Source organism: Oncorhynchus gorbuscha, linkage group LG06 (genome assembly GCF_021184085.1).
Source record: "Oncorhynchus gorbuscha isolate QuinsamMale2020 ecotype Even-year linkage group LG06, OgorEven_v1.0, whole genome shotgun sequence".
NCBI lineage: Eukaryota > Metazoa > Chordata > Actinopteri > Salmoniformes > Salmonidae > Oncorhynchus > Oncorhynchus gorbuscha.
Window position 1 is genome coordinate 28,110,272 of NC_060178.1, and position 18,909 is coordinate 28,129,180.

The 18,909-nt window shown below is 41.7% G+C and overlaps 1 protein-coding gene across 3 annotated transcripts in view; it reads left to right on the forward strand.

Annotated features, from left to right (window-relative positions):
- The window catches only part of LOC124037791 (neuroligin-1-like), a 355,732-nt gene that overhangs the window by 138,036 nt on the left and 198,787 nt on the right, over window positions 1-18,909 (forward strand). For 2 of the 3 annotated variants that reach the window (XM_046352855.1, XM_046352854.1), the window contains exons 3-4: window positions 14,519-14,578; window positions 18,132-18,284. In XM_046352855.1, the coding sequence (XP_046208811.1) occupies window positions 14,519-14,578; window positions 18,132-18,284 (213 nt within the window). The remainder of the gene's footprint in view (window positions 1-14,518; window positions 14,579-18,131; window positions 18,285-18,909) is intronic. The other variant, XM_046352856.1, reaches the window with a different exon arrangement.

Here is an 18,909-nt window from a genome sequence, read left to right on the forward strand (position 1 = left end):
GAACAGTAGACCATCAGGGGATCGTTGTTGTTAATGTGTTTTTCTCCTACATTTAACTGATAAACAGAAACAGAAGCAGAGAGAGGTGATAAGAAGAACATTGGAGGAAATCCAAAAATCAACATTATTTTTTTTCTAAAGGAAAATCTCTTCATCTTAGCACTCTTTGGATATCGCTACTCTATTTCTCATTTTGCCTTTTTATTTCTTCATCTATTTTTGTGTTTTCTAAACGAGCAGGAGATATAGATATAAAATGTACCTCAGGGTGTTGTTGCTTTGGTTTACTAATGCTCTTGTCTCGCTGGCAAGATGCAACGTTCACTTTAACCTTCGCTCCACTGTTTCTCTTCTTCTTTTTAAGTGGGTGACGGGGTTTCAATTTAGCTTTGATTAGACAGGGTTGAACTTGGTGATAGGGATGATAGATACAAAACCTCTTTTTCCTGGAGAACATTAAGGGGAGTTGAGCCATCCATTATTCAGCCTCACATTACTATCAAAGGCAGCCAGCCTTGTGTCGTGTATTTGGCTATGCCAGATTAATAAGTGATATGACATGCTATTCTATAAAATAATTTATCCGTAATTAATATTACCTGATTGAGCTAATCATGAATATGTAATTAACTAGAGTCGGGGCACCACAAAATAATATTTACAGAGCTGTTATCTTCCGAATAAACTCTTAAAGACCTAGTAATATTTTACATCAATAGCAGTCAATATTAATCGTCACCTTAATTCAGTCTCACCTGAAAGTTGTACATTCTTGGTTATCTTCACGAACCCTGGCTAACATGTTGAATCAGCAATACAAAATTGGGTTTCATTATTTATTTACTAAATACCTAACTAATCACACAGAATTACACATACACATAATTAATCATAACTTGATTACAAATTACGTCATAAAGGAAAACGTCCCTAGCGGGAGGAACAGATATGACAGCTTGTTACCCAAAAGAAAAGGGGCTGGGTTTGAGTGAAAGAGCGGGAAGACTGAGTAACAAAGGAAGAAGCTGTGCTTTCGTAAATACAGTATCTTATGCATTTTAAATTACCGCCCATTTGGAAAAGGAAAATACAATAAATATTTACTCTGAGCTGCGCTTCAGTAGGTTGGTGGTAGATGGAAGGCCGTGTTGCCAAACCGAGTCCTTTGTCCTTTGAAGAATGTCTCTGGTGTTCAATTGGATACGTTGTAGTAACGTATTTGTATGATAGACGGGTAACTCTATCTGTTCCTTCCTAATCCCCATTTGCAGCTGCTGTTGCTAACTCAACGGCTAGGAGGTATCACTTCTGTAGTGAATAAGAGTTCAAAGTTCATCCTATTCGCAACCAAAGCTCACGCTGATGTTGGCTTCATTCTGTAGTTATTATCTGAACCATTCTGACCTCGGACCGTCGTCCTCACATCCTCGGAACAGGAGGTTATATTGTTGTCAAGGCTTTATATAGTGGAGCGAGAAGGGTGTGTCTGAAAAGTTTTATAACCCATGATTCTTCACAGGGGCGGGCTACTGATTGAGCAGAGCCTTAACCTTATGAAAACCAAATTCACACATTTTAGAAGCTAAAATCACATTTCATCCCATCACGAATAATTTCATATTCAAACATTTACATTGAACAACAATTCCATGTGAATACGATAACTCTGATGTGTAGACTTTCCACTGTAGAGTTCATGTCATCTTATCATTGATGAGAATGTCTCAGATGACAACCGAACTGACATCATATTCATTAAGTACCACTGCATATGTTCAATTGGTCGGATTACCAGAATATATTTAATTTCCCCCCACTTTCTGATGTTCCCAGAATCTCTATGTTAACCAAGGGCTTTTCAAATGTAACATCAGTAGGGTAGAGATACGAAAAAGGGTAGGAGAGGTATTTATAACTGTCATAAACCTACCCCCAGGCCAACGTCATGACACTTGCATATTGTGAAACTGTTCTTCACCCTGCCATTGTGTTGCCTGATTTTAAGCCTGGCTCTCAACAGGTAATGGGCATAGTTTTGGTTCATATTAGTGTTGTACTGTCTGCAATAGGGTTGAATGGCGGGAACCGGGTTACTGAAATTTACCGGGATTTACCAGCCAAAACCACTCGCTTTTTCTGAGATAAATAACTGAGAGAAAAAGGTAAATTGTAATTAATTATTCATACGAACAGCATGGCGTGAAATGGAACTGTGAAATAATATGCAATGTCTAAATTTGGCTTCTCTATGGTCTCCGCAGAATGAATCATCAACGGTCCAGGTGGGGACAGACAGCCCATCTCAGGATGGAGCGTAGTTCACAATGCATGTAGACCCATTATTTCATCATGGTAACTTTTTTTCTTGTGACAATAGGCCTACATTTGCTGCAGCATAGTCTATGCTACAGTAATGTAGACACCTTATCATTTAATTGTAAATATTTTACTTTTTTTATTGCAGCTGCAGAGTTTTAAAACATCTTATCACTCGAATATCATTGCTTTAAATCAGTGCAGCGTGAGCACTCTCTGGGTCTTTCTCTCCATCAACTCCATTCAAATTTAATCCAAAGGCCTATACAAAGGCCAAAATTTGATTTGATTTGATTTGTTTTCCGAAAGTATTCAGACCCCTTCACTTTTTCAACATTTTGTTTCATTACAGCCTTGTTCTAAAAAATAATAAATACAATATCATGAATCTACACAATATACCATAATGACTAAGAGAAAACAGGTTTTTGGAAAAACATGAATACCTTATTTACATAAGTATTTACACACTTTACTATGAGACTCAAAATTGAGCTCAGGTACATCCTGTTACCATTGATCATCCTTGAGATGTATCTACAACTTGATTGGAATCCACCTGTGGTAAATTCAATTGATTGGAAATTATTAACAAAGACTGTAACGGTTTTCCTTAGGTGAAGTAGAGGCGGACCAAAACGCAGCGTGGTCGTTATTCATGTTCTTTAATAAAGACACTAGACATGAATAAACTAACAAAAACAATAAATGCGGAAAACCAAAAACAGCCCTATCTGGTGCAAAACACAGAGACAGGAACAATCACCCACAAACACACAGTGAAACCCAGGCTACCTAAATATGGTTCCCAATCAGAGACAATGACTAACACCTGCCTCTGATTGAGAACCATATCAGGCCAGACATAAAAATAGACAAACAAGACGTCCAACATAGAATGCCTACTCAGATCACACCCTGACCAACCAAAACATGGAAACATACAAAGCAAACTATGGTCAGGGTGTGACAGTACCCACTCCGGCCGCAAAACCTGAACCTATTGGGGAGGGTTGGCATCTGCCCGCGGTGGCGGCTCTGGTGCTGGACGTGACCCCCACTTCACCGTAGTTTTAGTCCCCCACCGTGTCCGCTTCAGTGGCCTCCTAGCTACGGCGACCCTACTTAATGACCCCACTGGACTGAGCGGCAGCAGCTCGGGACAGAGGGGCGGCAGCTCGGGACAGAGGGGTGGCAGCTCGGGACAGAGGGGCGGCAGCTCGGGACAGAGGGGCGGCAGCTCGGGACAGAGGGGCGGCAGCTCGGGACAGAGGGGCGGCTGCTCGGGACAGAGGGGCGGCAGCTCGGGACAGAGGGGCGCTGGCGCCTCTGGGCTGAGGGGCTGAGGGGCTCTGGCGCCTCTGGGCTGAGGGGCTCTGGCGCCTCTGGGCTGTGTGACAAAGACACACACACTTGTCTATATAAGGTCCCACAGTTGACAGTACATGTCAGAGCAAAACCAAGCCATGAGGTTAAAATAATTTTTCATAGAGTTCCAAGACAGGATTGTGTTGAGGAACAGATTTGGGGAAGGGTACCAAAACATTTCCGCAGCAGTGAAGGTCCCCAAGAACATACAGTTAAAATTTGAATTTTACATACACCTTAGCCAAATACATTTAAACTCAATTTTTCACAATTCCTGACATTTAATCCTAGTAAAGATTCCCTGTCTTAGGTCAGTTAGGATCACGACTTTATTTTAAGAATGTGAAATGCCAGAATAATAGTAGAGAGAATTATTTATTTCAGCTTTTATTTATTTCAGCACACTCCCAGTGGGTCAGAAGTTTACATACACACGATTACTATTTGGTAGCGTTGACTTTAAATTGTTTAACTTGGGTCAAACGTTTCGGGTCGCCTTCCACAAGCTTCCCACAATAAATTGGGTGAATTTTGGCCCAATCCTCCTGACAGAGCGAGTGTAATCGAGTCAGGTTTGTAGGCCCCCTTGCTCACACACGCCTTTTCAGTTCTGCCCACAAATGTCCTATAGGATGATGTCAGGGCTTTGTGATGGCCACTCCAATACCTTGAATTTATTGTCCTTAAGCCATTTTGCCACAACTTTGGAAGTATGATTGGGGTCATTGTCCACTTGGAAGACCCATTTGCGACCAAGCTTTAACTTTGTGACTGATGTATTGAGATGTTGCTTCAATATATCCACATCATTTTCCTACCTCATGGTGCCATCTATTTTGAGAAGTGCACCAGTCCCTCCAGGTGTTTATGGTTGTTTCCCGGTCCCTGAAGCTGAAAATCATCCCCACAGTATGATGCTGCCACCACCATGCTTCACTGTAGGGATGGTGCTAGGTTTCCTCCATACTTGATGCTTGGAATTCAGGCCAAATAGTTAATTATTGGTTTCATAAGACCAGACAATCTTGTTTCTCATGGTTTGAGACTCCTTTAGGTGCCTTTAGGCAAACTCCAAGCGGGCTGTTATGTGCCTTCACTGAGGAGTGGCTTCCGTCCGGCTACTCTACCATAAAGGCCTGATTGGTGGAGCGCTGCAGAGATGGTTACCCTTCTGGAAGGTTCTCCCATCTCCACAGATGAATTCCGGAGCTCTGTCAGAGTGACCATGGGATTCTTGGTCACCTCCCTGACCAAAGCCCTTCTCCCCCGATTGCTCAGTTTGGCCGGGCGGCCAGCCCTAGGGAGAGTCTTGGTGGTTCCAATCCTTTTCCATTTCAGAATGAAGGAGTCTACTGTCTTCTTGGGGACTTTAAACACTGCAGAAATGTTTGGCACCCTTCCCCCTGATCTGAACCTCGACACAATGGTGTCTTGGAGCTCTTCGGACAATTCCTTCGACGTCATGGCTTGGATATGCCTTTCCAAATCATGTCCAATCAATTGAATTTACCACAGGTTGACTCCAATCAAGTTGTAGAAACATCTCAAGGTATGGCCAATGGAAACAGGATGCACCTGAGCTCAATTTTGAGTCTCATATTGAATGGCCTGAATACATACTGTATGTAAATAACGTATCTGTTTATTTCTTTTTTACACATTTTCAAAAAATTCTAAATCCTGTTTTCACTTAGTCATTATGGGGTATCGTGTGTAGATTGATGATTGATTTTGATTTTCCCATGATGACAAGCAAAGAGGCACTGAGTTTGAAGTTAGGCCTTGCTATACATCCACAGGTTGACTTTTTCCAATTGACTCAAATGATGTGAATTAGCCTATCAGAAGCTTGTAAAGTCATGACATAATTTTCTGGAATTTTCCAAGCTTAAAGGCACAGTCAACTTAGTATATGTAAAGTTCTGACCCACTGGAATTGTGATACAGTGAAATAATATGTCTGTAAACAATTGTTGGGAAAATTACTTGTGTCACGCACAAAACAGATGACCTAACCGACTTGCCAAAACGTTAGTTTGTTAACAAGAAATTTGTGGAGTGGTTGAAAAATGAGTTTTAATGACTCCAACCTAAGTGTATGCAGACTTACGACTTCAACTGTACAGCAGTGACCTCCATCATGATTAAATTGAACTGAGCCAAACTGAGCAATCGGAGGAGAAGGGCCTTGGTGAGGAAGGTGACCAAAATCCCAATGGTCACTTGGCAAGAGTTCTTCTGTGGAGATGGGTGAACCTTCCAGAAGGACAACCATCTCTGCAGCACTCCACCAATCAGGTGTTTATGGTTGTCTCCCGGTCCCTGACGCTGAAAATCATCCCCACAGTATGATGCTGCCACCACCATGCTTCACTGTAGGGATGGTGCTAGGTTTCCTCCATACTTGATGCTTGGAATTCAGGCCAAATAGTTAATTATTGGTTTCATAAGACCAGACAATCTTGTTTCTCATGGTTTGAGACTCCTTTAGGTGCCTTTAGGCAAACTCCAAGCGGGCTGTTATGTGCCTTCACTGAGGAGTGGCTTCCGTCCGGCTACTCTACCATAAAGGCCTGATTGGTGGAGCGCTGCAGAGATGGTTACCCTTCTGGAAGGTTCTCCCATCTCCACAGATGAATTCCGGAGCTCTGTCAGAGTGACCATGGGATTCTTGGTCACCTCCCTGACCAAAGCCCTTCTCCCCCGATTGCTCAGTTTGGCCGGGCGGCCAGCCCTAGGGAGAGTCTTGGTGGTTCCAATCCTTTTCCATTTCAGAATGAAGGAGTCCACTGTCTTCTTGGGGACTTTAAACACTGCAGAAATGTTTGGCACCCTTCCCCCTGATCTGAACCTCGACACAATGGTGTCTTGGAGCTCTTCGGACAATTCCTTCGACGTCATGGCTTGGATATGCCTTTCCAAATCATGTCCAATCAATTGAATTTACCACAGGTGGACTCCAATCAAGTTGTAGAAACATCTCAAGGTATGGCCAATGGAAACAGGATGCACCTGAGCTCAATTTTGAGTCTCATATTGAATGGCCTGAATACATACTGTATGTAAATAACGTATCTGTTTATTATTTTTTTTACACATTTTCAAAAAATTCTAAATCCTGTTTTCACTTAGTCATTATGGGGTATCGTGTGTATATTGATGATTGATTTAGATTTTTTTTAATGATCCATAAAAAATAAAAAAATAAAACATTTTAGAATAAGGCTGTAACGTAACAAAATGTGGAAAAAGTCTGAATACTTTCCGAATGCACTGTATATAGACGTCATACCCGACCTCTTTCAGGTAATAAATTCAATGCAATGTTAGCCTTATATTTAGCTAGTTAATAATGGGTTATGCATGATAAGCTTTGTACTTATAGCCTCTGTCTCTTGCGCAATATGCACGCACCTGTGCTCCGATGGCCTCTCTCCTTAAAAAAACGCTCATTAGGTCTTGGAGTCCCATGCAGAAAAAGCTAGACTAGAACAGCTGGCTGGACATCATTTTTTTTGCATTTCCTATACCAATAGACTTCAACGAGGGATGCAAAGCTTTGCTTTTGCTTAATGTTAAATACAACAGCCAATATAACCCATGGGTAGTTTGAAAGAAGAGCAAACGCTCAATGCCGGTAGGCTATAGCAGTTATTTATGCTTATAACCATTCAATAGTTGTGAAGAGAACTGAAAGCCTTCTGCAGCTAATTCTAGTTCTAGTGCTTTATTATTCAATAATGTCATTAGAATGATGAAGATAAGGTCAACAAATGTATTTAACTGTTGAAAGCGAGGAAGGAGTGAAACAACAATAGAGAGAGAAAGAGGAGGTGGGTGAGTAACATATTATGAAAGGTATACATTATTTGTCTTTTTCTGTTGTGGGTAATGTTCAGTAGCCTATATCATATATGTATTTAATAACAACACAATCATTTGGGTTTTTTGGGGGCTTGGGATCATGAAATGTAGGGCTCATAAAATGTATTTAAATGTATGGCTCATCAGGCTCAGCTACCATCCGGCTTGAATTTTTGATCAAAGCTCTAATCAAATCCAGACATAGGCCTATTTATATGCTTTTGAATGACACTTCCGGTTTTGGCGGGAAATACCAGGTTATCCGGGAGAAAAGGGATTTATTCTTGGGATGGAACATTTGTGAAATACCAGGAAAATATTCAGCCCTAGTCTGCAACACTGTTATGCTTACAGCTTGTACTTGTGTCCATTGACAGAGGTCTGGTTTGAATTATGATGATGATAATGATAATGATTAGTATTATTACCTAAATCTGTAACTTATGTTCAAAACAACAACAAAAAACAACCTTGCATTAGTTTTTGTGATTTAAAAAAAAATGTACTTCCAAATTCCATTTTGTGAGTTCGAGTAGGATGTATACCGGTTCATTGGATGGGAGAGATTGAAATATTGATTCAAAGCTACATTAGTAACTTGCAAGTCCACATCAAAGGCACGCACTACAAAAAGAGAGAAAGAGAACATGTTTGCATTAATTTTGGAGCTGGGAAATAATGCCTAATTCTGCTGACGTGCTGTTTGAGAGGAGAGGAGAGGAGGGCTGGGGTTGAGGGATGTTGATGGCAGAGCTGAGCAACGCACTGCAGTCCTCTCTTTCATCCCCGCCACATATGGTATTACAGCACTTTGAAATTGAAATGATTTGAAAATAGAATCCGGTGGCACATTAGCCCGTTTGCTCTCCCGCTGGTAACGGGGTCTCTTTGAACATCCCTCTTTCCCAATCATCCATTGCCTTGCTGAGGCCTGGTCTCGGAAGCCCGCTACGTTCTCCGTGTCATGTTGGGGTCCTGGGCTATAACCCTGATGAACCATGGCTGTCCCTCTCCTGTCAGAGTACAACACATCTGGAGTCTTAGTGCATCCAGCTAGTATAACACCATATCGTTTTGTTTTTGAAGCAGGTGCATTGGTCACCTGCATGTTGGATTTGGTGGTGCTAGTGAGTGGGGAAGTTTACAGGTGTCAGGATGTAGGTAGATTTGAGCTGTTTGAAGGTGAGCCTCCTGAATCACTCTCAGCATCAACTGAAACTGGAATAAGAAAGTGAGAGAAACAGAGAGAGATAAGCAGACAGACTGTATTTGTCACATGCACCAAATACAATAGGTTACTTACAAGCCCCCAAAAAGACGAGACACAGTGGGGGAGAGACAGAGCAATACAACCTGTCAGAGTAACTGTTACTGGAAGTTAAGTCGAATCCCTCAGAATCTCCTTATAGCTGTGACATGAAAGGTCCAATTTGAGAGTAAAGGAACCAAACCAATTTCAGCAGGCTGCATCCCTGGCAATGACAGAATTACATAAGCAGATCATGCAAAAAGTTAGACTCATGAAGGTTGTTTTATTGAGGGGTATTAGCTCAGTTTTGAGTTAATTCCTTGTTTGGTCTTTGTATCCATGGCGGATTTCACATGCTAAACCTTAGGGCGACATCTGACTCAACCACAGCCATTTCCACACTTGATTTTCTCATGTCCTTTTGATCTATCAAAGTGATTTGGGATATAAATGAAGCATTCTTCATAGTGAGGGGATGCAAAAAATCTGCACCAAAAAGACGTTGCCTGACTTGCTACCGTATCAAATAAATATGTCTGTATTTGCTGAAAAATGTACTCGCCTTAGTAGGCCTGGAGGAGAAAGGCATTGACAGGACTGTGTATGTAGACTGGGTTATGAGTGAGAGAACATACGGTAGATTGATAAGAAATAACTATTTCTGCAGAGTAGGACATAATAATCCATGAGAATAGGAAGCATCGATAAGAAATCATCATTATCATATTTCCAATACTACATCTTGTGACTCCAGTACAATTAGCACCATCTGTATCTGCACTTTTAATTGGGTCAATATTTTGCTCTGCTGGATAATCGGTCATACTCTATCTAACTGGTCCTGGTGCTTACGAATGGAGATGCCACTCTTCATGATCAAATGATCAAGTTCTGAAAGGTTCTGCGCAGACCGGCTTGGCCAATAGCAAAGCTACTTGCTCCATCAAATGATTGATATTTCTGTGTGCTCCTTGCAGCGGGGCGGGGGGCTGAGTTGCTGACCCTCTCCCCTGTCAACTTCCCCTCAATAGGAAGGGTGCTCATTACTAGGTGTGTCATTTTCTATGTCCCTGTTATCATTTTGACAGCTCCTAATGAACCCCCCGCTACACACACACACACACACGCACACACACACACACACACACACACGCACGCACGCACGCACGCACGCACGCACGCACGCACGCACGCACGCACGCACGCACGCACGCACACACACACACACACACACACACACACACACACACACACACACACACACACACACACACACACACACACACACACACACACACACACACACACACACACACACACACCGATGTTACCTGCCTTTAGATCCTGTCAGTGGCTGGCTCTAATGAGCACCAGCACCTTCACAATCCAAAGGCGCTGTGACATTTGGGTCCCCAGGTCCTCTCTGCTCTCCCTAAGGGGGGTTTCCAAGAAAATAACCTATCTTTTTGCTGGAATTCACTACTGATATTTGAAACCCAGCATCATAACCTTTTTCGTTGGGTCCAGAGACCCTTGTTGACAGTCATTAGAATGTCAGCCGTGTTACGGGAATCAAATATTTATGAGACTCCTGTTGTTACCATTTGTGACTGATGTTACACAGTATTACACAGTGAGCAGTACATGTGGAGAATATTTATCTATATAAAAGTATACGTATGAATCTTGGTGAAATATTCATGCTGGCAAGGTTACAAATGATTTTTGAAGAAAGAAATGATGATTGACGGCAGATCTAACACTGTGCCTATACACTATCCTACTTAGATTATCTCACTAGCAGCTGCATGGAAGAAAGCAAACAGAAAAGACAGGGATGCTTTGCAAAGAGAGTAAAAGGGTTTAGTCATGTTGATTCCTGATGATTCCTGATGATTCCTGTTGATTCCTGATACAACTGCTTTGTACTGTATATGACAGGTCAGGATGTAAAATCAGTCCCATCTTGGTCAATTCTGTGGCAATTGGTCAACAAAAGAGAAAGCATACAAGCGCCATCTTTTCCCCCTCATACTGTACTTTAGATGTCACACTTTTTAATATAGTATGTCTCCCCTCTACGAGGGTAGCTGATGCTCTCGCTCTCCCTGTCAGACGTGACCAGTAGTAGGATCTCATATTTTTGTTACATGTGCCGAATACAGCAAGTGTCGACTTTATGGTGAAATGCCTACTTACAAGCCCTTAACCAACAGTGCAGTTCAAATGTGTAGTAAGACAGTAGGACAGCCAGGGTGCTGGGTTGGAACTGAGGGAAAATCAGGGCGGTTGCCGAGACTTTTGTTCCATATGGTCTGGTTGGTTGCCTTGGGCTCGATGTGTTAGCCTACATGTGTGAGAAGCCTTGTCACAGGCAGGCAGACAGCTGAGAGGGTCATCTGTTGTACTGGATGTATACTCTGCGACACATCACGAAGTGTTAGCCAGAGGATGCTTTTCTTCTGCAGAGCACGTGGTAGTCACATGGTCTACCCTGCCTGTCTGTAAGCCTATAGTTTGAGTACAGAGCACTGGAGAGCTGCATACCTGGTTTAGTTGCTGGCTTAACGCTGAGTGCAGGTTGAGGTTACTATACTGTTTTAGAAAGTTAACGCAGTCAAATCATCCCCAGCCGTACAACAGAGAATTTGTCTGGGAGCTGTGTTATTGTTTCTGCTTTGAAAGTGTGAATCTGTCTGTCTGTCTGTCTGTCTGTCTGTCTGTCTGTCTGTCTGTCTGTCTGTCTGTCTGTCTGTCTGTCTGTCTGTCTGTCTGTCTGTCTGTCTGTCTGTCTGTCTGTCTGTCTGTCTGTCTGTCTGTCTGTCTGTCTGTCTGTCTGTCTGTCTGTCTGTCTGTCTGTCTGAGAGCCAACTGCACATTACATGGGTGGAAGTTGTCAGTAGTGTCCTAGTCCATAGTGTCATTACTCAAAGAGATCTACAGAGCTGTGAGCCCTGTAATTGGCTGCATAGTCAAAGATAGGTTATTGTGCTGTTGGACTACATATGAAAGATAGATTCTTTTGTATTCTGCTCATGATCAACATGTTATGGCACCGCCTGCATTGAATGAAATATTTCAGCATATTTATTTCACCATAGACACATTCAGTAATTTATCAAGGGATGGGAAATATTTATACTTGGAAAAATACGTTTTATAATCAGTACTGTATCAGAGGTCCGTGCATAATCCCCAGATTTATTAACTTTTGTATGTTATAGACTGAGATCCTATTGTTTTAATGGTCAAATCTATGATTGAGTTGGTTTGTTTCCATTTCATAGGTCTAAGATACTTGACGAATGTGTCGTAATGTGCACAATGTGAGATAGATTGAGCTCTAAGCATTAATTACCTCATCTGGCTGGAGCCTCGGGGTTCATAGTCTATTAAAGTGTTAAGGGCGCTAGTATCCCTGGAGTCGGCCGCCTGCTGCACGCTGCACTGGCCCACCTGTTTTCCTGCATTACAGAGTGCTCGAGCATGAAGTTGCACTTTGTCATTCAGAGATGAACACAAATCAATATCGTCAGAAAGAGGGATATGGAAATTAATTTAGAAAGGGTGTGTAAGAGCTAGGCTACAGTAATAAATCTACCATCTGACTGGGAGACAGCATCACTGGTAAGACAGGCAGAGAGTGGGGGGGGGGGGGACAGGGACAGAGACAGCAACACAGGCAGACAGGTTACCAGTCAAACAGATGGAGAGACAGAGGAAAGAAAGGAAGAGAGAGGTAGACAGAGGTCAAGGGACAGAGAGAGACAATAAAGACTGGGAAAGACAGAAAATCAGAGAGCCTCTCTAATCAGTGCAGTGGAGCCAGGTGTGACACACAAGTGTTGAGTTCTCCAAGGGGGTCAGAACGGGTTGAGAGGTCATTGTGTGGGGCCTGCCCCTCAGTCACTTGGAGTTTAGTTGTGACATGTGATGCTGACAGCATGCTGTCATGCTTAGGGTTGCAATTTCTGGGAACTTTTAATATATTCCCTGGTTTTTCCTGAAATCCCGGTTGGAGGATTTCTGGAAATAGAGGGAATTTATTGAAATTGCTGTCCTGACTGATATAATCCAACCATCCCCTCAGTTAGGGGACATGTCACAGTCATGTCACAGGACACTGCAGGACACTGCTCCAGCATCTCAATTCATTTACCATACAGGCTTTATTTTGGTAACTGTTTCCCTTTTTGCTATGTATTTCACAAAATCAATCTCATCAACCCTGCTGGGTGAAACGTGATGTTAACGTCAAATGTTTTTCTTCTCCAGAACGCTGCTAGAAATGAAAGTGTTGTCATGCTATTCCCTCTCGAGTTCTGTTCTGGCTACAAGACATGGGAAAAATACGTGTCTGGACTATTTTTATAGAATGAAATAGAAAACAGAGCATTTCGATTTCCCCCCCTCTCATCCCTGCCTCGCATTACTTCCCTTTTTTTTTGATCTGCTGTGCTGTATGGTCATGTTGGAGCATGATCATAGGCAGAATGACTTTGAGTGGTGTGTGTGTGAAGGCTTCTTTCATTAGCCATACTGTCTCTCACTCTTGCCTCTGCTGCTCTCTGCTTGCACATGCTTGACCCTAATGGAGGCTTGCATGTGTCTAGACTACAGCTTTGTCAACCTTGTAGTGTGCGTGTGTGTGTGTGCACGCGTGTGCCCGTCTGTCTCTCTGTATGCCTGTCTGTCTGTTTGTCCATCTGTGTCGTGTTTGTATTACAGTCCATTACTGTAGATTATGTGCTGTTTCTCTCTAAATGAATCCTGTCTTGGTTTACTCTGCTGCAGTCTCTGACCTATTCCCTGTTATATAATGGAACCTATAAGAGACAATGAAGCAAATTAACCTCTCTGTGTGTTTGGAATGACTTCATCCACTTGGCACTGTGATCCTGCACTGTGTGATCTGCTCTGATCCTGCACTGTGTGATCTGCTGTGATCCTGCGCTGTGTGATCTGCTGTGATCCTGCGCTGTGTGATCTGCTGTGATCCTGCGCTGTGTGATCTGCTGTGATCCTGCGCTGTGGGATCTGCTGTGATCCTGCACCGTGTGATCTGCTATGATCCTGCAATCTGTGATCTGCTGTGATCCTGCAATGACATTACTTAATTTAGCTTCTATTTTGCATAAGTCCTCTCTCCTTCAAAAGGGTGAGATTGTTTTATATTTGTTGAGTCCACTTGTGATTCAATCTTAGGGAATTATCTTTTAGCACATTCAATCTCCATGAAAATTTGCAGACGTGCGCTACTTATTGGAACTTAATTTTACAAGACACCCCCAAAAATGTCCTTACATGTTGAGTCAAAATGATGCAGAGGATATAGTCATTGGCTTCTTAGGAGTAATCAAGAACAGTTAATTATATGATTGTCAATTTACTTGAAAAATTGTGATAGAGGGGTGATAATGACATGAGGTAAAGCTTTGTTCTGAAAATACACTTTCTGTTTTACTGAAAAGGACTTATCTTACATTCTTGAATCTTTTTGAAAGAAACAGTCCTATTTTGAAAAACTTTCTTGTACAGGACTTGAACAAAAGTCCTACTACCAAGCTCCACAAATGTGTATCATATTGTTTACATTCTTCTCTTTCAGTCTGATTTTTCACAGGGAAAATCACTTAAGATGTATTTTTCTTTCGAGCATTTATAAGGTTTGTGTGTTCTTGTATTCTCTGTTTCCTCCATCTTCTCCATTCTTGATCCTAGGTCCCCTTACAAAGAAACACAATGATGATTTAGATGATAATGACGGGGTGGAGGATGAAGGTATTTTTTGATGCCAAACTGATTTGCATGACAAGGAACTCTCAAATTTTTCTTCTTTGTTTTTCTTACATTTCTTGTCCTTTTTTTCTTTTTTTATTGAAGATTTTTTTTCTTCGTCATTTTTGCTGGATTTGTTTTGTCTTTTTTGCTTGATGTTTTAAGAGTATGTTTAATGTCTCCCGTCATTCCAGAGTACGTAATCGTTAATAATCTAACGTAGGTTTTTGCTTGAATTCTTTTTATTGATTTTTTTTTTTACATGTTGCATCCCACCTAAAAGAGACTATTAACCCTTCAATCAAATCTTAATACATTTTTGCATGATTTTTTTAAAGCTCTACTCTTTTTTTCTAAAATAAAAGATACCATTGCAACCCTGGGGAATTGGATAACCCGATCAATACTAACACAAGTCACCTTCAGTTGTGTTATATTAAAAAAAATAAGTTTCCTATGCAACATGTATGGATGTTCCTGGATTGTTATGGGCAATGACTTGCAACATGTTGATCACAAAGTTCCTTCTTATTAATGAGGCCTCTTCATCACTATTTTACACAAATTCAAGTACATTATGGCACAGTGATATAAGCCTTGTGATCAAGGCCACAATTTGAAATTGACAAATATAAAAGGGGTTCCTCACTGAAAAGTAATAAAACAGAATAAAGTACTCTAATAACCACAAATGAATGTATTCAAAGAGGGAGTGAGAAAGGGATCTTCCTACTTAATGACAGAACACAGCCTTAATAATGTACATCTCCTGTATAATCTGGTGAAATAAACACCAATTACGGAAAACTAAACGAGAAATGCAACAGCTATCTTTGATCTGCAGCAACTTGCGATTTGCTGAGTACACACATCAAAAGATTAAAGAAGGCACACACATATACAGTGAAATCCCAGCAAGCCTCTCAAGTAGCCTATTCACTTGATAAAGAATCCAGGGCATATGAATAATCATCTCTGAGACAGAAGACAATATGTTGTGAAAACCAACGCACTGAGATCTGTGAATTAAGTTTTCCAAGGACCAATCGGCTTGCTGTCTCACTGATAGTGCTCTTTCAACGTGTAACCTATAGCCACAACAGAGATATGAAGTCAAACAAAAACAATGGAACCATTGGAACCATGGAACCTCTCCATGTCATGGAATGTAAGATGTGGCGTTCTTTGTAGCTGCCGACACACCCGTGGATTTGTAATGGCTGGAAGCTTTGGTCCTCCGGAGGATTATTACAGGGACATTCTCTTTATATCTTGTCTGCAAGGTCATACAGATATTACGGGTGGCATTGCAGTGCATTGCTTCTGCAGCTTGTCTTCTGTCATGTGAGCATCTTTATAGGAATGCACCTGTCCTCACTTACGCTGTACCTTGTCTCCATTTACCTCCAGCTAGGACGAGCCTAGCGCGCCATGGTGTTCACGTAGCATGCATGAAAGAAGCCTGTGATTAGTAGGCCGAGTTTAGACCAAATTGCCATTGAATCTCAAAAGCCAGTGAAACGGATGCCAGTGTGCTGCTAACCGTATAGTTTCCACCACCCCTTCTAAACTTACCACACAGCGAGCGACCCTGGCTTGACGGCACCAGTGAAACAGACGTCAGTGTGCTGCTAACAGTATAGCTTATTCTTCTGTCCCTGCCCTTATACCGCGTTCGGACCAGTGATCCTCTGCTCGCAGACACACGTGACCACCCTCATTGACAACGCACCAACTGTGTGAGCCATTGAAAAATATCTTCATTCAATAGCTCCAACTGCGATATTTCAAGCTAGCTGTGGAGTGAGCTTCCTGTACGTTCTTAACTCCGTCACGCCAGCACACATAATTCCCTGGCTTCTATTCCTCATTTATGGAGGTTTACAATTCTTGGACCTTGGTCAGAGAAGCCTGGAATCCCTCCAAAGAAATGTGAATGTACACTTGCTTTTTTTGCCACTCACAAAGCTGAAGTGAACAAAAGAACAAACAGCAGAAAGGACAGTGAATGACATGCATTATGTAATGGAAATCCAGTACTCTACACACCACGGCCATAACCCTCTGTGGCCAGATGTGTGTCACTTTAATCTGCTGCTGGCACCCGCACAAGAGACAGAGAGGGGCGACACAAGTTACTGTAAGAATCTCTCTCATGCACAGATGTATGCATGCATTTACACAGACAGACACAGAATCTTTCCAGTTAGTCTTAATTTCTAGTTTTATTTGACAGATTTAATAAATTGCCTTGCTGTTCTGTTTGTAACTATCGAGAGAGATCAGGTATTACTCTCCTGTCTCAATGCATCACTAGTTTACACACTTGCATGAATACAGCTGCTATTCAAATCAAATCAAATCATATTCTGCGATTTAAAGTAATTAATCAACGTGAATGGAAGATGTTAGGATTCTGATGTGCAATTTCAGAAAATAATCAAGATTTTTCCTTCGGAGCTCTCTTTCTCTCCTTGTCTCCCTCTCTTTTCTCCCACTAACTTATGTTTTTGCGCACACACACACACTCTGCAGCTGCTCAGTCCTAATCAATAATATAGGAGTTGTGGTGCATTGCCTACTGAGGAAGAGAAGATGAGAGTTGTCCTGGCCTTTCCTTCCTTCTCTACTCCTCTGTAGGAGCCTTCACTTTCACTGGAAATGTGAGTGAGAGTGAGATAAAGAGAGAGAGAGAGAGAGAGATCGAGAACAAGAAAGATAGAGTGGGAGGAAGAAAATCAACTAAAAGAACAGAGAGAGGGCCTGGATTCTGCAAATACGGCCTCATTTTTTTTTGCCGTAAGAGAAGGCTTTTTGGAAAATTCTATTCTTTTATTTTGTTACTATTTAATTACTTTCCTCAGCACTGAGACCTCTTGCAAGTGAGTCCCCCAACACCAAACATCAATGAGATATTGAACATGTATGTGGACATTTTGCACTCAAGATGAAAAGCCTTTCTGCTTTTATGAAAGATGAAAGTAATCGGAAGCCATTTTTTTGTATCCCTATCCCCCATTTAATTCGAACCCAGTGCCCAATCTAGATGTCCTCCTTTGTAAAGACTCTGGACAGCATCAGTTGAGCTGAAATCATTATGCAAAGTTCAGTAAGCATAACACATTGTTAAAGGGAAAAACGTTGGATGTCTGAAATGTAATTAAAAACTTTTCTTCAAGAATGTTTGTGAAAACATTTAGGTTCAATCTGTTTTATTAGATTAAAACTAGATTTTTGTGCCGCATAAATTGAAATGTCAATTTGAATCTCTGCTCTTCTTTAATGCTGACAGTTTATTGGCCCTCCGAAAATTAAAAACAGCCCATAAAATTTCCTGAAACTAAAAAATAGGATTAATTTTCAATTTTCAATCACCAGGAACATGTCATACTTGTCACGTAGAAAATGAACTATCTGTCGTGCAAACCAGAAATAGTCTCAAAACAAAGTCAATGTGCCACAAATTATGAGAAAGGCAAAGCGTCCACAATTCAGATTGCATCTCCAGCTGTCGGCTTTAATTTGTCCTTTAATAATTTCCTTCCCCTTCTTGCAGACATCCGTGAAAGCGGCAGCCCTAAGCCTGTGATGGTATTCATCCATGGGGGATCCTACATGGAGGGCACTGGGAATATGTTTGACGGCAGCATCTTGGCAAGTTACGGCAATGTTATCGTCATCACAGTGAACTATCGGCTTGGAGTATTAGGTAAGGTTTTTCAGCTTTTGTCCTTATCACTAATCCTCCAATACTAGCTACCTATATACAAACAGTACAGTAGGAGTCAACACTTGGGGACACAGAGTGAAACAAAGGTGCCATGGTTTCACCTTCAATTAGATTATGCTGTCATTTGTTTTCATGAATATCATTATTGTGCCTTCATATGGTGATTTATAGTGCCTTCAGAAAGTATTCACACCCCTTGACTTTTTCATATTTTCTTGTTACAGTCTGAATTTTAAATTGATTAAAACACTTCTAAAAGTCTCAGAAACACATTGACTAACAAATTCATAAATGACAGAAAAGACAGTCAAAAGGGATATTTTTGGGACACAAAACTACCTACATACTTACATTTGTTTGTATGGGTTACCTTCAGACGAGTCCCGTGACACTTGTGGGGGTCGCAGAGCAAAATGGGGGGGGGGGGGGGGGGGGGGACACACACTGTGTTCGTGAGAGTCTCCCCTTTCCATAGACTGGTCGTAATAGTTGGACGCCAAACCGTTCGGACGCCACATGTGTTTTCAGAGAAGACAGATTTTCTGGATGTCTCATGGTCTGACAAATGCTGTAGCTCCACCACCTTCCTCCGCAGACGCAGCAG